Consider the following 23,424-nt stretch of genomic DNA (forward strand, 5'->3'; position numbering starts at 1 on the left):
TATGTGCATAAGAGTTTGCATACCTGTGTGTTTACCATACTAAAGCCATCCAGACTGGGGAGTTCAGTGAAGCGGGGGAGACAATGGTTGACAGACTTATGGCTCCTCTAACAATTCCATATTAATCCTTTAATGTGAAAGAGTGACAGCAAAGAACTGTATTGCAATTTAAAAAAATATATATAATAATTTAAACCACACACTAAACTCCAAAAATCACAGCATCTTAATGCAGTGGTTTTGGTGCACCGACCAGGTCTCTACAGTCTGAAAAATGTAAACATTGCGATTTGTGAGAAAGTGAAAACCATGAACCCCTACAACACCTCAAACTTAAAATATACTTGAAAACGCTCCTTTTAATTCCAACTAATCCTCCTGTTCTAGGAGAACACAGCTGCACTTTATGAACCTCCCATCACTTCAGTTTATTAAGAGGAGGATTTCTGTATCACTAAACACTAGAATACTTAATTAACTTAGATTATACTTAACAAGAACCTGTGAACCATTTACCCTACCCACCTCTGATAATGTTTAACCCAGCTGCTTGCTTCACAGAGCAGGGCAAAGGGTGGAAGGAAAATAAAACTCATGGCAATGAAATACAGAAATAAAGAAGTCCGTACAGAAAATTAAGAAAAATAATAAAAATTGCAACCTACCAATATTTAAAATTATATATCCAAGCAATAGAAAAAGCAAGCCTTATATTTGTAAAGAAAAAAAACCCACAGCACACAATGCACATCAAACCAATCCTCCCAAAAAGGTCCCCATTTAGGAGGGTCAGTCCCTATTTTGAACCCAAATCCCTGTGTCCCTCATTTCTATCCTAATGCCGCCTCACTTCTCTAGGAGCTCCAGATTATTGGTGTGCGAGTGTATAATAGAGCTTTACAAAACTGTATTCCTAACACTAGGGATTCTGCCCTAAGCCCCCCTCCAGCTATCAAAGGGTAAAAAATAAAAAACACACACCCCTTTTTAACAATTTACCTTATTCCAGTAACCTTAGCGCTGGGTTTGTCCCTGCCTCCTCTAATGTCATCACTAGGGGGAACCTAATGCATGGTGAGAGACACACAACTCCCCATAGGAAAGCATTGAATTAAATCATCTGAAGTTTCTCAGAACAGCACCTCCCCTGGCCACACCCTACACCCATTCCTAATTATAGTCTATAGGGGTACATTTTAAAAAAGACACACTTATGTTACTGGACTATCCACATACTTCAGGTGGAAGGGGTTTTCAATCACCCTCCCCCCCCCCCCCCCAATAACTATTTGTTTGTGCTCCGCAAGAAACGCCAAGCCTCACGAGCAAGTCAGTAGCCAAGCCTCACGCTGATGAGTTGCATTAACAAAACAGCTGTCCATGAGGGGTTCACTGGCTTTGTATCTTTTGTTTCAAAGCTGAAACAAACTTCAAGGAATCCATGTTTAAAATGGCATAAAAAGAAAAAAAGTAAAAGTGATGCTTTGTTGAACGAATTTGAATATGCCCACCTAGATTCCCTTGCAGTAGTAACATCACAGCACATTTTAAAGCTCTTATGACTTGACTGATGTGTGCAGATCGGTGTTAAACAAGGAATTGACTATACACTTACTGCCAAGTTAATATTCTTATGTTATTTAAAAAAAAAAAAAAAAAAAAAAGCCCAAGCATAAGGAGATTTTGTAGGACTGCGTAATGAGTAAAATATGGACACAGCTGCACAGAGCTGTTACAGCCATATTCAGTGAGGCAGATACAGTCTTCAGATGAGCATCTTAGCTTGACTCCACTTCTGGCTCCCCATATTCCTTGTAAGCAGTTCACTCATTTTAAAATGATTTGACTTAACAGGGTCCTCTGCAGGCATTGCTCACCTACAGCTTTCAGAGAGCTGGAAGATTAGGAGCTTCTGTAAGGTTCTGCACCTCTAGGTATTGCTCAAGCAGTGAGAGGTTGGCTCTCTGAAGACTAATGGCGAGAAATTGGTACCCGGCAAATAAAAGTTAACCTTTCTAAAAACTATTTGACTACTTATATTGGGATTGCGGCAGGGCATGAAGGTATAATTGGTTTATTCAGCCGTCCAAAAGACAGAGGCTTTTGGGAATCGATCGGAACGAGAATTTTACCTGCGTCAGAGGAAGCAAAAATTGAAGCCTTCTTTTACTGTGCTCACAAGCACAGCACACAGTGTCTCTACCATAAGCATTACAGCGCATAAAGTGTTTAAGGTGGTCCAAATGTTACTTTAACATATACACTTGGAGATGACTTTACAAGTACCATGCATAGGCTTTATGTTCACCTACCTTTGTGGTAGGAAGATAACCGTAACTTTAAAATTCAGTATAAAAAGACTTTTAACCCCTTAAGGACACATGACATGTGTGACATGTCATGATTCCCTTTTATTCCAGAAGTTTGGTCCTTAAGGGGTTAAGCAATACAGAGGTTGTTCGTAAAGGGAAAGCAACAGATCAAATCAATGATTTGATGACACATGTGCTAGTCATCACCAGGCTTACTGGCGTTTGTCTTTAACACCTGCATTACCAAATCCATAAAAATAGCTAGTCCGGCAGTATTTAACAATGAGAAAGTGATTACCAATGTCATGGTTTGTTAGCAGGCAAGATTAAAAAGAGTTAAAGGAATATGTGATTAACAGTGATAATTTTATCAATGACAAAATTCTTTATTTAAGAATAGAGTTCTGCAGCTTTATACAGCTTGATATACATTAATAAAAACAAGATACATTCATACAAATATTACAATGTTAAAAGTATTCCCTATTTCTAAAATCAAAACAAATGTAAGCAACATCCCAAGATGATTTGCTCCTTTCCCCTAATATGGGATCAGGCTGCAGGAGATTTCTTAGTGGCTGGAAAAAGGACTTCCTTTGAAATTAAATCTTTGTCGCTTTGAACCGCATGCAAATTAGATGCTTAAGCAAATATCAAACATTCTATTCTTATAATTCAGAAGTCTATAGGAATTAAAATAACATATGATTAAGGAAACACTGTCAAATACCATTTCTGAATTAACTAGTGTTAACTCTACAGACCAACGGTTATTATAAAATCAAATCACTGTACAGTCTGACATCTTATTTTTAGACTCGCTAGACAAATGCATGCATTCATTCCAAAGTGATTCATAAACCGTACAGAAAAATAAAAACAAGTGCATTTACATGCCAATATTTGGAGAGATCTTGTGTGTTTCACACATATATGTATATTATATACATATATTGATACACAGTTTTTGGAGGGGAGGGAGAGATACATCCACTTTCAAATGCAAATTGAGTTGAGCATGCGGATGCAAAACTAATCTAAGCTGATGGAGGGTATACCATAAAAGGCCTTATACAAAGCCTAACTTAGACAAAAGAGAGTGAATGGTTCCAAGCAGCAGGCACTGGCTGGTTTCCATAGTAATGCCAATGGGGCCTAGTTTAATGTGTTCCTTCTACTTCCTGAAGCATACAAATAAGCCCATAGGTACCCTAATCCCAAAAACCTGAGTGGTGGCTAATGTTTCAGTATTCAACTATGTATAGGATGCGGCAATAAAGCAAAACACAATGAGTCCAGTAACATGCTTTAAACCTCACTAACAGGGAATCAATTTTCTCATAAATTGTGCATTAGTGCAGCATGTGTCACAGCCAAAGGCTGGAATATAGCCAAGTTGAATAATGTCTAACCAATATATATTTGGCCTCGTGTGTTTGACCAAAGCAAACAGTATGCCAAGTGTATTTTTAAATACTATCAAACTTAACTAATTTGTTGAAAAGTACCAGCATAACCTCATTCAAATAAAATAAAAAAAACACAAACACAAAATACTGCATTTTTTTAAAAAGCACAATTATGCACTATATTATACATATAAATAAAATAAAAATAAGCATTTGTACATCCATTGCAGACAGGCTACTCTGGACAAAGAAGAGGTTTCACCAATCAGGAGCCTCCCATCTGCCCAGTAGAATTATCAATGGGATCTTTAAAAAGGTACACTAAGCACCAGAATTACTACTACTATAGTGATTCTGGGACAAAGATTGTCCCCTCACTCCGCAGTGTAAACACTGCCTTTTCTAAGAAAAGGCGGGGTTTACTTTACTGCCTAGAGCCACCTCTAATGATGGTCACTGAGCCAGCCACCAGGAAGGCTTCTTGGCGTTGTCCTGCAACATTTGCAGGAGCAACACACCAAACTCTCCCCACAGAGAGACATTGAGTCAATTATGAGACGATTGTTGAACATGTGCACTAGCTCCCCAACACTTCCCAATGGGGAAGCATTAGATTGGCTAAGATCACCAGTAATGATTATCTCGGACAAGGTAAGAGTGGCGGCTCTAAAGTGCAGAGTGATCGAAGGTGATTAAAAAGCTTTTTGTTTCCCCCGCCTTCAGATTTAGGGAGACTCTAGCAAATCTAAATAGCCCCTAGATTACTCTAACTTTAGGTTTGTATTCGGACCAATGTTACAATGTTCCTTTAACCTCCCATCCACACTTCCACTCTTTGCTTATAATGGAGGTAACGTAGCTATTAAGAGTCGGATCAGTGATTCAATTTGTGCCACAGCCTGCCATCCCTCCCCCTATTGCACCTGATCAAAAGGTTCAAACAACTTTTGCGGTCCATGACAAAACAAGAAAAATTATCTTAAAATATTGCAGTGATTTATAGTTTGAGCATATGGTTCCCATACTGTTTAGTGTTTCAGTAAATGTGCAGAGTTAATACAGTTCGAAAACCATTACAAAACATTTTTACAAATATATTGTGCTATGGAGTAGAAATGACAGTAGTTATACCCAGTGAATGCAATCTAAAAGAGAATCTCCCCTGACACGCCAATGAAAAATAAAGCCTACACAAAGTACCAATTTGTTACAGATTCCCCAATATGACCCAACTGCACAGAACAAAACCTAGTTTATTATTACAATAATCTAAAAATGAAGATGGCATAAACCGCCCACCCTGCCCCGACAAATTTCTTTATAAGAAATACTTCCCAAATAAATGTGCTCCAATAGGGCATAGGCAGCTTTTCACAACAATTTTAGCGCCCATTTTCCTCAATCCAGAGATAAAAAGATGTGTTCTCATTAAACACTTAAACCCTTTATCCCTCCTGACCCAGGAAATACCTCAAAAGACAAGTAAACAGCTTTTGTCTGCAGTGGAAGAGTGGTTGGGGGAAGGTTCATTAATTTATGTACATCTAGGCCTCAAAGCCCAACTACAAATATGTGCAGAGTACAAAAACAAGGCAAACATTCAGATTTCAAGTTGGCAAGATGTATAGAGGAAGGAAGGAATAAATAGTATAAAAATGTGTCTAATATGTTATGTGAACTTCTTAAATGAATTTAGCAGTGCAAATAGCAACTGGGTTCTGCAAACAACACATTCAGTGAGAAAAACACCTTCATATAGATAAACAACATTTGCCATGGCTTAAAGTAATTAGCACAGATCCTACAGGGCATGTAACTGTGGAATCTTGGTTTTGTAGGGTGTCATTAGTTAAAAATTAGCTTAGTTTGTTTACTTCATATACTGCTTAACAAATTTAGCAGGGGGGAGGGGGTGGGGGGTGTTGATGGTTATGGCAGGACTTAAGTATTAGTCCAATGCTACTAAGCAGGTCTAAAATGTTACTCATCACTGTAAGCCATATCACACCCTCCAGTGGTGAATTTCTACTTGCGGGTTCAGTGAGCCCTAGTTGTGGTTCTTAGTGAAGACATTGCAAGTGCCCTCCTCTGAGCCAACAGCTTGACATTCTAATGAGTGTGAGGTAAAAATGACACAAAAGGTAAAGGGTAATAAGTAGGTTGCTATTGCTGGGAGAGGTTACAATGAAGTTTTTATATTTTTTTTGTGTTTTGTTTTTTTAGATGACAGATGCAGGAAAGAGGCAAGAGGAGTGAGGGAGTTGTGGAAGGGATAGAAAGGTTAACTGTAATTAAAATGCCTTCTTGAAAAAGCGAGTTTTCAGCAATAGTTTTTTTTAAGAAGTTGAGAATGAGGGAGGAGGGGAGGGGGCAGAGGGGAGTGAGTTATGGTCAACCCTTACTATAACATTTTATTACATTGGCTAGCACTAAAATGATAAGTGTTTGCAACCAGAAAGCAACCATTTATTCTTGTGTAGTTTTATGTACAGGACCTTATAACACACCTTCAGTATTCAAAAACGTAGCAAAATGTTACCAGCCCAGATACAGTTTTTCTTTATATCTATTTACAGGATATGTTTGGGGGAAGAAAAAAAATATATATAAAATGTATTATTAAAAAAGCCACACTTGAACATATGTATTCTACTGGTAAGAAACTAGCCTATGCGCTACTTATTAATTATGACACAGACTTGGGTCTATCTTTCGAACAGGATTTTCCAAATCACCTTTTTTCTTACCAATGTAACAGATGCAATACAATCTAAATCTCCTGTGGAAAGCATACAGAGTGGAATTACCCACTCCTGACACCTAATTTTTGGATCAACATATGCTGGCTATCAGGAGTATTGTTACATAATTCCCAACCACTAAAGGACCACAACAGAAGACCTATAAATGCCATGCATCCCCCCCCCCCCCCCCCCCTTTATTTCAGGTACAATAAGCAAAGCTGTTCCACTTCTCTTTCCTTGGGAAATAATTGGCTGATAAAGGTCAGGAAGGTGTTGCATGGATGAGTGCTTTAAATTTGCAGTTCTGTTTAGTTAAGATTTGAGTCCTCAGATGAGGGATTAACCTCTCCCTTTTGATCCCTCTACCACCACCAAAAAGGAGGGAAAAAAAATTAAAAAAAAAAAAAAAAAAAAAAAGGGCCCCAGCTGTTTCCAGTTGGCCTCTGACCTTATGCCTGTCCAAAAGTGTTATTCTTGCCCCTCACCCTCTTCAGAACACTGCTATTCCCCTCCCAAATACTCACAAGCCTAGACACAAAGCATTCCTAGATTCTTCTTGTTTGAGGTAGGAAGTAATGTTTGCAGTCCATGATTGACATTTTTGTTTGGGATGGGTGGGTAGTCAAAATGACTGATATACAGAAAAAAATAAAAATAAAATAAAAATGTGCTAGACTTACGCCTTTAATGTCTGCACATTGGTTCCTGAACACAACACTGCAAGCCAGACACAAAAGTATGAACTACAGCAACCTACGCTGGTACTGAACTGGTTAATATAACAATAGGAATAGACACAATGGTAAACTAAATGTGTGTGGTGTGTCATTTCAATCCCATGATACTCAATATCCACATTTCTACTCATACTGAATAATTGTAAGTTCTTCTAGATGAGAACACCTTTTTACAACGTTACCCTTGCTTTCTCTATTCAGGCCCCTACGGGTTCTCCGTTGCCGGAAATCCTATCTGTTTAGATGTATAGAAAAGTTCAGTAACCCGAGGCAGTGTTCTGGTACATGTACAGAAGGGTTGTCAAGAGAAGTATGTGATCTGTTTACCCAGAAGTGGAGTATAGACACCCTGCGGATATAGAAATCTAAGTCCATCATCAGGACTAAAAAAAACCAAAAAAAAAAAAAACAGGAAGTTGGTGTTGGATAATGTGCATGCCTTAGGGCTTGGAACCTGTTCAATTATACACCATTTGAGCTCAGGTAGTATTTAGCTCACCTTATGTAAAACTGTATACACACTTACAGGATAAACTACCTGGGACATTTGGCAGCGCACTTTTAACCACTCATCTAAAAGATTAAACTGGCAGCAGAGTTAAAGGTTAGTGAGACACTAACTAAGGGTTGGCTCCAAGGAAGCAGTTACCTTGCAGGCATATATATTATTGTCAAGATAAATCATTTCTTATCAGTCTTAAAAGACAGTAGATTAAAAAGGCAGACACCTCCCTGCCACATTTACTCAGAAGTGAGGTACAAAGGTTTGAAAAGGTCATAGAACACCCAGAAATGCAATTCTAGAATAATATTATATATATATATATATATAAAAATCATGAGAAAAAAAATAAAATTAAAAAAAAAAAACTAGCCTTGACCAGTACAGGATTTCTTACTCTCCCCCCACCTCATAAAGAAAATTAAACACACCACTAATTTAGTTGAAATTATTTATATTATATATGCTTCAAAAATTAATTGGGACAAAAACCAACAGCAAAGTATCAATGGATAAATTATTATTTTGCTGATAAGACTTGTAAAACAGAATAATTTCAATGTGTGAATGTTAAAACAGCCAGAACACAAAAAACTTCAAAAAATAAAATAAAAAATACAAAAATGTTTGACATGGTATAGGTGTAAAGTTATGACGGACACCTCCAAAATAAAGCCAGTTAAGAAGAAAAGAAAAATATGCTTACCTTGGTCTGGCAGAATGGAAGGGGGCCTGGCAGCTGAGAGAGCAGCAGCAAGTAGGACACCCCAGAAAAGCAAAGATCTTCTGGAGAACATCCCTGCTTGGCTAGTGCAGCCCAGGGGAATCCATGAGGCCTCCAGTGTCAGGGTGAGCCAAAACTCACAGCTTCTGGGGAAACAAAATAGGGTAGACACATGAAGATTGTTCTACAAATCAGCTCTTTAAGACTGAAATTGTAAGGCTTTTTTAAAGCAATTATAGCTATAAATATTTTAATAACAAATAGTAGACCCATTTAACCAAGCTTTAAAAAAAAAAAAAAATCATGTGGATATACACTAAAAAATTCTACAGGAAGAGAGAAAGCAATGTACATCAACAATAATTTAAAAAATACAATAGTCTTCCTTTGCCAGGAAGTTATAGATCATGTGTATTACTGCAAAGGGCATAACAGGGAATTGTAATTTTTTTTGCATAGGATACCATTTTAAGATCATCTTATCTCCACAATATTATTAGTTTTGTATTCCTCTTTGTCTCTACGAACCAAACAGACTACCCTAGGCTATTTTGCTTACTTTACATTCATACTCCTAATACCATTATAGTCCTTTGAGTGGAGATTAGTCACAAGGTGATTCCATTTTCTCTGGACAAAAACACAGCCATGATGCAGTTGGAATACTGTCTGGCATTGTTAACAGCTTGATGTAAGCCATGAGATTTTATGGCGTTCACATCATAGGCACAACCTTTTTCAGCTACCACAGTTGGCCTCTTTCACGGAGTGCAATCTACATATATTAGCCACGAAACTTCAACATATGGAATGAGCAACCACCTCACTAGGTCTTCGTCATTTTCCCAGGAGTGCATCCCCCACTGTAAAAACAAAATGCTTTGACAACTTGTATAAGGGGGCGGGGGGCACAGAGCCGTCCAGGCACCATAAGCACATCAGCGCACTGAGTGTTTCTTTAAGCACCAATATATGCTGCAGAGCCACACATACAAGCAGAAAAGTGAGAAAGTCAACGGGGCTACAGAGAAGTTTAAAAAAATAAAATAAAAAATTACTTTAAACTAAAAGTAGTCTGATGGCGTTGGATAGAAGGTTTAACAAATCATGGGCACAGCACCCACAACTCCTTGCAACAAGTTGTAGTGGTTTTAGTGCTTAGACTGCCCCTTTAAGCAAGAAGTGGAGATGGGATGTTAACAGAAGACAGATGATTGTTGTCCAAGCAGATAATTAGAAAAGAACATATAGTTTAGGATACAACTGTTGAGGGATTTGCAGGTGAGAATAAAACAAAAAAAATTATATATATATATATATATATATATATATATATATATATATATATATATATATATATTTTTTTTTTTTTTTTTTTTTTAAACTGATAGACGTAAAGAGCAGCAGGTAGTAACAAACATTAGATACCCTTTAGGGGTAATCTGGGCAAGTCAAGACTGAAGACGACTAAGGTACAATAAACAAGTGAATGCACAAACATAAAAGCTGACAAGACCGTTGGAAACAGAGAAAAGGATGTTTGTGACAATATAAAATGTGACCAGCGGTTAATTTACAGATTGCCAAACTAGATCACATAAAAAAGTAAATACAGTCAGGAAGCAAAACATGAATAATTCCAAAATGAACGACCAATGACTAAATGGTACCAGAATACCACTGTTAAGATGCACGAGGCTCTTTGTCCCCCATCTCTGCTCATTTAGAGTGAATAGTCAATCTTTAGAAAACAATTCCAACTAAATATTTCCCCTTCTAAGCAGTGACCCGCCATGGATTTAAATGGCATTTGACTTATTAGAGACAGTCTGTATCCAACAAATATTACTCTACTCCCTGTAGCTATCCATGCTTTTATGGAAATCCTAGCTTCTGAAGGACACTGCAGATTCACTACAGTTATTATAGTCTGTTTGCTACCATCTGCTGCAGTGGTTATGGTGCCAAGAGTATGCATTGAATAAGTACTCAAACCATAACTTGCCTATGATCCTCAATGCATCCTTTACAGTGGGCTTTAGTGGTTATGGTTCTTGGAGTATTAGGATTTAATGGATATTCCAATTGATTTTTAACCGATCCATCAAATTATGTACTAGTGCTGGTTTTAAAGATTAGACACCTACAGCTTTGTTGCATCACTTGTATTGCCTTGTGATGAGAGCACAGCTGAAGCTCTATCTGCATAGTGCTTATACACAGTGCGAGCGCATCCAACGATGTGCTCATGCAGGCAGTCTGGGGACTGTTCCCGGAACAAATAAATCAGAACTGGACCCTTAACCCATTAAGGACCAAACTTCTGGAATATAAGGGAATCATGACATGTCACACAGGTCATGTGTCCTTAAGGGGTTAAATAGTGGCGGTTTTGCTAAAATCAGGACTATTTGGATATGTCCTTCAAATCGTGCTTTAATGTCCGCTTAGGTTGCCTGTTAAATTACCAAAACTCTTTCATAAGATTCAGTGCATGTATAGATAACATGTAAGAATTTTTTTTAGATTAGGAAAAAATATTTTTTGCTAGAGCCTTTTGTGAAGCTATGGAAATGTAGCACAAACCAGTAGTGCAGCTACAGGGGGTAGAGAGTGGCGGTGCAACTGACCCTGGCGCAAAAGATTATGAGGGACGCCAAGAGGAGCCTGTCCGTCACGTGGGGGGGGGGGTCCTAGAAGGTGCCTGGCTGGCCACCTTAGGGTGCTCGAAGCAGGCTCTTTTTCAGTAAAGCAAAGTAGCCACCTGCTTACTCCAGACAGTGCCTACTCTGCAGAAATATACCAGAGAGAGGGGAGTCAGGTAGCAGGTGCCAAGAAGCACGGATGTTCTTTCAGTTGCTCACTGCTTCCTCACTCGCCTCCTGGGGTGATGCCGGGAGCAAGAATATGACATCACTCAACACATTTATTACCAACACAGGAATGTTCTTTTAACACACTGGGGTGGACCACACACACCCCATTGGCATAGGAGGTAAAACATTACACATGGATGAGCAGACTGACTTCCAACGTGTAGTTCAATACCTCTCCTCACGCAAGCGTTCATTGGCTGTAATAAGTGGTAACCACATTTAAGCAAAATACCTAAAAAAAAAAAAAATAAATATAAAGGAATCCACCACACTATACCGAGCCAATTCCATGCAAGTGCTCTTCATTTGGCCAACAACCACTCTTGTGCAGCCAACTGCATACAGTCACTCAGTCAAGAGGTCTTCATAAAGTGTAATACAAAATAGCATAGGCATATTTTTACTATGATCAGTGTGCTACCGCTCATGTTAACTTGGGCTGCTTCATTTTTAGTTTGTATTTACAAACCTAGAGAGAAGGGGTGGGTTAAGAAGTATATTGTAGCTTGGCGACTGAGCTATTTCTACCTTAAAAGGAACACTATAGTCACCTAAATTACTTTAGCTAAATAAAGCAGTTTTAGTGTATAGATCATTCCCCTGCAATTTCACTTCTCAATTCACTGTCATTTAGGAGTTAAATCACTTTGTTTCTGTTTATGCAGCCCTAGCCACACCTCCCCTGGCTATGATTGACAGAGCCTGCATGAAAAAAAAAACTGGTTTTACTTTCAAACAGATGTAATTTACCTTAAATAATTGTATCTCAATCTCTAAAGTGAACTTTAATCACATACAGGAGGCTCTTGCAGGGTCTAGCAAGCTATTAACATAGCAGGGGATAAGAAAATCCTAATTAAAACAGAACTTGCAATAAAGAAAGCCTAAATAGGGCTCTCTTTACAGGAAGTGTTTATGGAAGGCTGTGCAAGTCACATGCAGGGAGGTGTGACTAGGGTTCATAAACAAAGGGATTTAACTCCTAAATGGCAGAGGATTGAGCAGTGAGGCTGCAGGGGCATGTTCTATACACCAAAACTGCTTCATTAATCTAAAGTTGTTCAGGTGACTATAGTGTCCCTTTAAAGTAACCACCTTCCAGACCGTCAGTACAAAAGACTTCGTCACATACAGAATGGCCTAATTAAGGGGGAACTGGCACTTTCCAGGATTTTAAGTATTATTTATGATCACTTCAAATGTACCCAATATATTTGTAAGGTGAATATTCGCTCAGGATCCTCAAGGCCCCAAACTGCCATGGACTGGTCAACAGATTTCTGCAGTGCAGGGAAAAGGCATGTTCAATAACACATACTACAACAACGCAATCTATTCCAAACGAGCATAATTTTATTACACACAGCTAATAAAATATATAGACACATTGATCTAGGGTGGTACACATTATTTAACCAATAGGCACATTGGTCAAAGGTGGTTGTGCATTAGTTAGCCAATTGCAATTGGCACAGTGTACTTGTAACTGTAAGCAGTTCTAGTATTTTGTATTAGGCTATATGTTAACAGATTAGAAAGCATGATCAGCACAATCCCATGGTGCAGTTTAGTATGTGCTGTACAGGCATAGAGATCCCCCAATGTAAGCATTTTAAGATAATTCAGCGAGACGGCTCATAGGTGTCCGAACAATATATATATATTCGTTGAACAACTTGATGTTAGGCCTTCAATATTTAACAAATAAGTTATCCTACAACGAGAAGCCTCAGACTTAGCACCGTGTCAATCATGGTTATAAGCTCAGTACTTTGCACCGTGGTGTCTTAAAGAAAGCATACAGAGGATATAAATAAGAAAAGAAAAAAAAAAGGTTATTACAACCACCATGACTACTTCTGTTTTTTGATGTGGTCATGGTGGTAGGATATGCACACATCTATTGTCAGTGCTCACTGCATGAAGCCGACAGACCTAACCTCACTTGCAGGGGAGAACCTCTTCTCTCCCATCCTACCCTGAAGGAATACCCACTTCCTCCCAAACCCCTTTTTATTTATAAATTATCCACCCTACCCTTTCCAGCTCTGTGCGCCCCAAGCCAATAAAATGGTCTAAAGGCTTCTCTATGAGAAGACTTTTATTGGAACTTGGCGCCGCTTGGGGAATGGACATATAGAATTATTAAAATGGGTTAGAAAACCTCTTTAAATGTTTAATAATAATTCTTCTTCATGTGCAGTATGTGACCTGGCTGTACCTTGCCTGAACTAGATTGTGATGGCATGTGCTAAAAATATTTAATATAAAAATAATCAAGCACCACACGATGAAAACACAGTATAGCAATTTTAAATAGGGTATTTCTAGAAAATTGTAGATAAATCTCTTTGTGGGAATTTTTATTCTGTTTCTGCAAAGAAAAGGCTCCAACTTCTATAGTCTCATTTAAATTATTTTATGTTCAAAATTGGAAATAGATTTTTACAAGAATTAAAAAAAAAAAAAATCCTAACCCCAGGTGCAGGTAACTTCTAAATGAACCATTAGACTGGCCCTAGGATGCTTGATAAAGGCCGGATTAAGTCCTGGGATACAAAAATGGGAGATCCACAGACAGTCCCCACAGTCTCTCTCAGACATCACCATTAAATATATCAATATGTGCAGGAATGCCTGCAATTACTTTTATTGAAGTCTAGCCTCAGCCAACAACTCCTATTCACAAAAGCCAGAGAATTCATATATTTTCAGTCATAGAAGTACTAGAGCTTACAATGGGATCAGAAAATAACAAAAATACAAGACTGTTAACGAGAATTTAAGCATCGGCTACAAATCTTAGCGAGGCCCTTGTGTCCCAGTACCAGATGTTGAAAACTCCACATTCTACTTGCATTTGTAGCATCTGCAGTGCTACAGGAAGTCCCTGTGAGGTCACTGATCAGCATGCTGGTGGCAAACCAAACCAGCAGACTGTATAGAAGTAGCCAAAATTCTGTGGATTATGAATCACCACCAATCAGCTGAGCCATTAAAATGACTGAGCTTTATGGGAATCAAAATACAGTGATTCAGGTGATGACCAATTTTTGCAGAATGTACGAGCAAGATAGATTTAAAGTCAAACATGATTTTAGAGACACTTTAGTTAGTGTAATGCATTTGTTCTGGTGTCAAAAGACTGTCCCAGCAGCCCTCTAAAATGTAAGTATGGACTTTTCAGAGAACAGGCAGCGTTTACATTACTGCCCAATAAAATCTATAGTAGCAGTCACTCAGATGGCCATTAGAGGTGCTTCCTATGTCAATGATGCACAATCTGCAGCACTGGCATTCAGTGCCTCCATGCAACATTCCATATAGAAATGCATTGATTCAATGCATTTCTATGAGCAGATGCTGACTGGCGCAGCACAGCAAATTGCCACGATGAGCAATAGCCTCCCAATGTTTTTCGAAGGGAAAACATTGGATTGTCAGAGATCATCAAGTTTGATGATTTCAGCCATAGAGGCGGAACCAGCTGCGGCGAGAGTGAGAGAGTGTTTTACTGCTTAGATTCAAGTACAGTTCAGGTTTCGTCATGGCTCTGTCTGCCCCCACTTGAATCAACGCATCTCTGAGGAACGTTCAGCGCTTCCATGCAGAGTGTGAAGATGCTCACCTAGGAAGCACGTCTGAGTGACTGCCACTACAGGTGTTCCTAGACAGCAATGTGTAAACACACCGCCATTTCAAACAGGCGAAAGACAGCAGAACCATTACATTTAAGCAAGAAGAAGAAAAACAAAATTTAAATTAAAAAAAAAAAAAAACAGAACAAAATACCAACATATGGGATTTTGATAAACTATGCTTCTTTCTTTGCTGGGATTTATGGAGCAAGAAGGAAGAGGGAGGAAAAAATAAATAAATCTCTGGTCAAGAGTCAGTAGCAAAAAAATTAAAATCTATCATTGAGGTATCTAATAAGCCAGTCTTCAGTTCTAAAACTCTGGGCTGTCACCAAATAAAAAAAAAAGGGTACACAAAAGCCATAACCAGTTGAAGACGTTCCACATAATATTCAACTTCCGTAACCCATTCACTCAATAATTCTAGTCTTGGATTGTGGACCCGGGGGAAAGAAATTATTCAGCAAATAGTTGATTAGAAATGGTCACTAACAGACCCCTAAAGCCATCCATATTGTCATGGCTCCATTTACATTGTAGGGTTGCTAGTTTACAGTCCTATGACAGTTTGTAGTCAATAGGATATGTAGGTACACACATTTTATTCTTCATGTGCTCGAGATAGCTTGCATGCTGGAAAATGCCATATTAGCTGTAACAAGTGCAATAGTAACAATCAACATTGGTCAGAGATATGGTAGTTTGTAGGCTGCACATTTTTTTATAATTAAACATTGATCCTAAAGGCATGCTGGGATGTCGTCTAGTGTGCCATTACAGTGGCGACATAGTATATGTAGTGGGCAATGAGTTGTCTGAGTAATGTCATGTAGGTTCTTCTTGCTGCTAGTGTATGCAGTATCTAGTTGTCTATAGAGTACACGGCAGACCGCATTTCTGATATGTGAGGTCTACCTGGGCACATTACGTGGAGAGCGCCCTTGGGAGGGGGGGGGGGGGGGCGGGAATCGAGAGACACTTTTTTTTTTAAAATACATTGCTAAACACAAATACACACATCAGTCAAGCCATAAGACTTGCTTTCCCCACAGAAATCTCACTTTAACAGTGCTCTCACTACTTTGTTGAGCTCATTTGCATAAGCCTACCCAGAATCCTTTGCAGTAGTGAGATCTCTGTGGGAAAAGCAAGTCTTATGGCTTGACTGGTGTTTGTATTTAGCAATGTATCAACTATCCACTTCAGGTGGAAGGGGTTTTCATCCCCACTTTGGGGGAGGGGGTGTATTTATATATTTTTTTTAATTTTTTTTTGTAAATACTAATGTAGCAGTTACATGGATGACCGCTTTATTTCACTGCAGCTGGAAACCTAATATTTGCAGGGGCCCCTAAAACAGCTGTAAAAACAGTTTACTGCCCTGAATCATGTGGCCTGGCGTTTTAACACCTAACCTTCTGTTTGGTCCTAGTGGCAACAACTTCAAAAGGTTAGCATTGTAAACAGATGGTCACTACTATCTTATTGGTGCTGGACATCAACCCAACTTAACAGAATTCACCCAGGAGGTCATCTGTCTTTTATACACCAAAAGAAATCTCTTGCAGAGTGGCTATGAAATACGGCCATTGCTAGAAAATAATAATTTATTCTTTAACCCAGAGTTTTTCCCATCGGTACGCCTTTTTTAGGCAAAAATATGGAAATCATCCCAGTTTTAAAACCGTGCTCAAATCAGATTTTAAAGCAGGAAAAAAAAAAATATAAATAATAATAACAATAACCCACAAACTACAGTGCCAAGTTTAATTTTTTTGTTTGGATGTCAGATTTCACTTGCCCAAAATAGATGAAAACTATGCAGCACATGTCCTTAAGGCACTGAAAGGCATCTAACTGCAGCAAAGGAAGATTACCTTATTTTACAATACAAATTGAAATGCTTAATCAAAATTGTTAAAAGCACAGCAGGAAAACCTGTCCATAGATTATATTATGTATAACCAATTTCTTCTGTGAGCATTAAAACAAACACTCCAGGCAACATAAGCACTTTGTGGTGGTTATGGTTCTAGAAGTGCCCTGTTGCCATCCAAGATTAAATAAACCTTTTTGGAAATAGTTTGACTTTCACATGGGGCCCACCGGGCACGATCCACACCTTCATTACTTCAGTAGGAGCAATCAGCTGAAGCTCAACCAAGAAGAAAACCCAGCACTTCAGGACCTCTGACTGATGAAGTAAAAGAAGCACCTGGCAAACCCCAGGTAAAAAGTCAGACTGCTCTAAGAATGGTTTGACTCCCTACAAATGGGGGGTGCCAGGGCAGTTCTGGCACCATAACCACTACAGTATACATTTATTCTATTGAGCCTATCAATAAATTAGATAGAATTGTCATACAATTAGCAAATTGTGTTTTCTTAATAGAGGACTTGGCTGACCACGACACTAATTAGTGGCTGAGGGGTGTTATGCTTAGGCATCTTTGGCTCATATGATAAATACCTTACATGTGGGCTATCCAGATAGCTGCAATAAATGCCTCAATAAGGTGGGGAGACCTCAGAAACAAATGTTACATAGTTGTGTATTAAAAAACAGAAAAGGCACCGTTTTGTCACGGTTATTGGCGGGTTTCCTGAGAAAGGTAAAAACTTTCAAGTTCTTAGGAGAGAGACATAGGTCTACCTTCAAGTTGTAAATATCAATAATTTTGCTTAAATTTGAACATGTAATTAGTTGTAAAATCATCAGAATAAAAGAAAACAAAATCCAAAAGAATAATAAGAAGGGAGAGAAAACAGGTAAGGGCAGGGAAAAAGGCACCAATTGTACAGGGCTGTGTAATGGTGTCATACATAAGAAATAACACACTGGCACAAAAATGGTGCAAGTATGAAAGGGAGTGTTTTTTGTTAATTATTATTATACATAACCTCATTGTACCCACACTTTTGTACCCCATCAAGCACTTTTTTTTTCTGTTGCTGAGCAAAGTCTTCTGTCATTACTACCTCTGATAACCTTTGAGTGTGCGAAGACAAAAACAAAACACAAAAACCAAACAAAGCCTTCATGCTATTGGACTCAGGGCCACAATCACTGTTGCAACTCCACATGTTAAAGGGACACTATAGTCACCCCGACCACTTCAGCTCAATACTATGTCCATCAGGTTTTAGCCCTTCAGATGCAAACATAGCAGTTTCAGAGAAACTGCTAGGTTTACATTTGGGGTTAATCCAGCCTCTAGTGACTGCCTTCCGGACAGCCACTAGAGGCGAATGTCGCCTCCATTGCGCAAAGCGTCCATAGGAAAACATTGAGAAATGCTTTCCTATGGACACTTTAAATGCGAGCGCGGCACTTGCGCATTCGGCTCCAGTGACGTCGGACAGGGAGGAGAGATTAAGGTAAGTGGCTGAAGGGGTTTTAACCCCTTTAGCGCCACGGGAGGAGGACCCTGAGGGTGGGGGCACCCTCAGGGCACTATAGTGTCAGGAAAACCGCTTTGTTTTCCTGACACTATAGTGATCCTTTAAATTATTCATGTAAAGTGCCAACATATTCTGCAGCACTGTACAATAGGTAGACCGGTAACAAAAGTCACAGCAGGATTGACCATAAGGTGACCTTGGGCGGCTGAGTATGGCCCATGGGGTTAGACAGAAACCCCAAAGCAATACATTTGCTAGTCCCAATTCCCCATCCCTATGTGAAGAATAAAGTGGGAGTGAGGGTGGCTACTGTTAACATGCAAGAACTAAAGGTGGCGAGTTTCCAGCTCAAACAAGCTACTAATCAAATATTTTCTAGACCTGGTAAACAAACAGTATGATTCCTCTGCAACTTGAAGATTTAAAGAATGGACAATGGGGAGGTTGAAGCCTTTATCTCCACTATTTGTAGGGATGGACTAGGAAAGAGTTCAATATTATTATTATTATTATTGCCATTTATATAGCGCCAACAGATTCCGTAGCGCTTTACAATATTATGAGAGGGGAATTTAACTATAAATAGGACAATTACAAGAAGAAAAAAAAAAAATCACAGGAACGATAGGTTGAATAGGACCCTGCTCAAACAGGCTTACAGTGTATAGGAAGTGGGGTATACACATTAGGACACAAAGTCCACATCAAAGCAGAATGCACTTGGAAAAATGTTTTAAAAAAATATTGTTTATAGACACTGGTACCATTACTCAAGTCAGTGGATTTTTGACAACTCCAGAAGGATAAATTATATAAGAGGACATATTGATTTGTGTCCAATGCCACTGCTTTGGGAAATAGGGAAAACAAACATGTGACATATTAAGAGAACACATTGGGGAAGATTTATCAAAGTGTTCAGTTGTAAAATGTGTTGCAAAAAACAGGGAGGAATCACAAATGGAATTTGCCTGCTAGTTCAACTGGTATCCATGGCGATTGGTACTTTTAAAAAAATAAAAAAAAAACTTTTTAGAACAGAACACTTTGATAAATCTCTCCCAGAGAGCCGAAGATTTAAAAGGGAAGATTTTGATTAACTAAGCCAATCCAAGAGGAAGTGGAATTGAGAAAATCTTGCTGTCACGCTAAAGAACAGCTGTACAGCTTTGTATGACCAGGAAGGGATAACAATGAAGTACTAGAGTATTGGGACAAAGAAATATATAGACGAATGTTATGATGCAAGAACAATGCTACACAGTTTCCCAACACTAAATAAAATACTTTTACATGGTATTCTTACATACAGTAACAAAATGCATTTACACTTTTATTACAGAACTGAACCTGTCACATAGGATTTTGCGATCTTTCTTGAATTGGTATATTGCTATTTTACCTGATATACAGCACCTAGTTTTCTCGGGTTTCCCTAATTCGGACTCCTTTTAGATACTCAATGTATGAAGCTCTAATATTATTTAACCCCTTAAGGACCAAACTTCTGGAATAAAAGGGAATCATGACATGTCACGTGTCCTTAAGGGGTTTAAATGGAATTGGCAATCTGGTGTGTTTGGATATGTGACCTCAAAGCTCCTATTGTTACGGATATTCTGCCTAATTTCCAATAAAATGTTGGGGGGGGAGGGAGGTGCATACATAAAGGTATACTTACATGTGATAATAGGTTAGAAAAACAGGAGTTATTGACAAATGAGTTGAGAAGTGATGTACAAAGGAAAAGCGACAATTTGGGGATGCATGTGAAGAGGAGACCGGAGGTGAAGACATGAACCAGCAACACAAAGAGCTTGTGTGTTCCTGCTAAGACTTCACATTTAATTCTAGTGAATATATAGATCTAGTCTTTGTACATTCTGAGGAGCCTGGTAAAATAGAACTATCACTGCAGTTTGAAGAATGACATAGGACCTATGTATTGTCACTTGCAACACAGATGTGAAAACAGAAGGACCTAGTAATGTGGGAAATGAGCTGTGAGCGGAGAAATCTTGGTATTGGAAGTGTGTAAGGTTTACAGTAAAAAGCATAAGGAGGAGGAAAGAATCCATTACAGATGACAGAAAAAGTTTGTTTTGTTTTTTTAAAAACCCACCGGTTTACTGTCAAACTAGAATTCCCTAGACACAGTTGAATTCTTGGTACACAGCAGCTGGGGTGCCATAGGTTACCAAATTCTAGGATTCACCATTATTAGTTTATATGATCCATACACAAGCAAATACAGTAAAGAAGCCGCATATAAGACACAGATTTATACGGGAACCTGCACCAAGTTGCCAGTGGCTGCAGAATACATACGTGCATATCAGTAAGAGTAAAGTACACGCAAGAAGGGAATTAGCAAAACTTTAGACTCTTTTAGGGCATGTGTACTTACTGGTCTTCAGTCAATGACATGGATAAGGCTTTAAAATATACACTGTCCTCTCAGCCAGTATGTAGTATTCCGGGGTGTGGGGGGCCTATAGTGGTATAAGAACTACCCAATAACATGGAAAGAAATACTAATGCAGGGATTGGTGTGGAACCTCATAGTAATATGTGCATACATGTAGAGAATATTGTCATCCAGTGACTAAGACAAAAAAAAAAAACAGCAACTAAACAGTGTGTGTGATATATATATATATATATATATATATATATATACACATACATACATACATACATACATACACACACACACATATACACAGAGTGTACCAGCAATACATAATATTCAGGTATGTTCACCCATCCATTTTATAGCAAGTCTGTGCACATACCTATGTGAAAATAAAGGCAAGTTTTGGTGCCTACAGGACTATCCGGTCACTAACACACACACACACACACACACACACACAATTTGTTTATTTGGATCACACCTTTGACATTTTTACAGTGGGTGTATTTAAACCAATATCTACTTTATTTAACCACTGCAGATGCTTCCGCTGATTCCCCAAATTTGTAGCTTGCTTTTTCAGGTTTAGCATCCATATCATGGTAAGATGACAGCCATACTGAATCCCTTTAGTGACCATGTATGTAATTAAATAATGGGATTCGACAATGTGCTTTTCTCCCGGTCATGCAGAGGGTTAAAGAATAAAAAAAGTCAGAGGAATTTCACACCACCATTTGTTCACAACTTCTGCTAGAAAATTCAAGATGTTGGCTTTAGATTACGGACTTGCAGTGAAATAGTGATGCACAGCTGGTTAAGAGTAAAAGATAACAGTCGAATCTGGCATTTCAATTACCACTAAGTGAAAGATAAAGACAAACACACAGGTTTGGAAATTTCCAATGGGCTGTCTGTGGTAAATTGCAAAAAGGTAGCCAACAACTTAAAATACATTATAGTCCCTATAAACATTAACTTTCATCTGGCAGAACACACTAAATAAAAGTGTTGATAATTTGACAGGGTTATTTAGTAAAGTGAAAATTCAAAGTTCATTTCAAATTTAAGGCTAAATTAGCCAAGTCAGCTAAGCTTTAAGTTCAGCTACTCTGGACTTTAATTTGAAATTCACTTCAAACGCTTGTTTCAGAAAATAATCCTGAGAGACTGACTTCCAACAAATTTCAACAGTGTATTTACAAAACTGTGAAGTTTTGAAATTTAGAGGTGAATTTCAAACTTAAGGCCAAGTCAGCAGAACTGAAAACATAGCTGGCTTGGATAATTACCCCCTCCTCACCACCATATTTGTCTATTTTGATCTAAATTTTAAAATGCACTTTGTAATCCAAACTATCAACACAAAATCAAGTTTACCACTAGTCAGATACAGAGTTACACTTCACCATCAACTTTCCTACAACTGATATCTAAAATAGATGGCATTCATCAAGTCATATCCATTAATGGTAGACAAGCAGAATTTGAAAGGTAAAAAAAAAAAAAAAAAAATGTAAAAAATTAAAGACATACATAAATAAAAAAAATAAAAAAGGTTAAATATGCAAACAAGAACATTAAAAGCATTCAACCATAGAATAATCTGACCACTGGGGACTAAAAATAATTTGCAAATTCAGAGTCAAGTGAAATCCTATGGCAGTACACAGTCTCAGTGTTTACCAGTACACGAGGCAGAGATTACAAATGCTAGGTGAACCAGTTGCAGCAGCCATGTTTAAAAGCCCCCTCTAACAACCACACACAAAAAGAGGATCTGTTGAGTTCTAGGATAAGAAGGGGCTCAGTATTCTGAAGGAACGCACGGGCATCAAAAAGAAAAACCCGTTCCCAGCCAGCTATAAATGGACTAGGGCACATTTTACAAGTTAGAAACTAGGAAAACAGTGACGTGAAAAGAAAGGAGTATGGGAGCATTATAACACTTTGCAAACTTGCAAGAGCAGGGAGGGCCTCATCATCGATTAAGATTTGTCATCAATGACTTATTGCTAGTGTATGAATCCACCATATGACATAACTGAATGTTCACCCATTCTAAATGGCAGGAATACAAAGTTAAACAAATGTTACTAAACATTCAGATTTAACGGTTTGATTGGAAAAGAGCATGGACACAACACTAGACCAATTGGCTAAAAACCAATATAAAATCTAGAACATGCACACTGCATCTTGGTCTAGGATTCACGTTTAAGGAATATAAACACACTCAACTTTATCTGCTTAATATTAATAATAAAAAAAAATTAAAAAAAAAGTACATAGGACTTACATCAAGAACACATTCTACCCAATACATGGTAGGTTTTAAAATAAAAAAGGTATAGAAAGTAGTTTTGTGGATTAAAAATGGAAATATTTTTACCTGCTTAGGATGTATAGTTTTCCTCTCCAAGAAGACGTGCAATATGTATGTATCCTTTGTCAAATGGAGAAAGAATAATTTTTAAAAAAAATGTTTTTAAATGGTTTAAAATAAAATTAAAAAAAAAAAAAGCTTTAAGAAAAGTGGAAAAAAAAAAAAACCTCTTTCGTTTCTTTAGTAACTTCCACAACGCTCGATACCTAACAAACGTTCACTTAAAGCCAAAAACTGGGAGAGAAAAAAAAAATACAATTGACTGATCGGTCCGAAAT

At 38.1% G+C, this 23,424-nt stretch overlaps 1 protein-coding gene across 1 annotated transcript in view; it reads right to left on the minus strand.

The window, feature by feature from the left end:
- The window catches only part of FGFR1 (fibroblast growth factor receptor 1), a 63,144-nt gene extending 39,942 nt beyond the window's left edge, over positions 1–23,202 (minus strand). The window contains exons 1-2 of the mRNA XM_063448451.1: positions 23,153–23,202; positions 8,411–8,574 (exon numbers count right to left, since the gene is read on the minus strand). Coding sequence (XP_063304521.1) covers positions 8,411–8,501 — 91 coding nt within the window. The 5' untranslated portion in view covers positions 8,502–8,574; positions 23,153–23,202. The remainder of the gene's footprint in view (positions 1–8,410; positions 8,575–23,152) is intronic.
- Positions 23,203–23,424: the final 222 nt, after the last annotated feature.

Source organism: Pelobates fuscus, chromosome 3 (genome assembly GCF_036172605.1).
Source record: "Pelobates fuscus isolate aPelFus1 chromosome 3, aPelFus1.pri, whole genome shotgun sequence".
Lineage (NCBI taxonomy): Eukaryota > Metazoa > Chordata > Amphibia > Anura > Pelobatidae > Pelobates > Pelobates fuscus.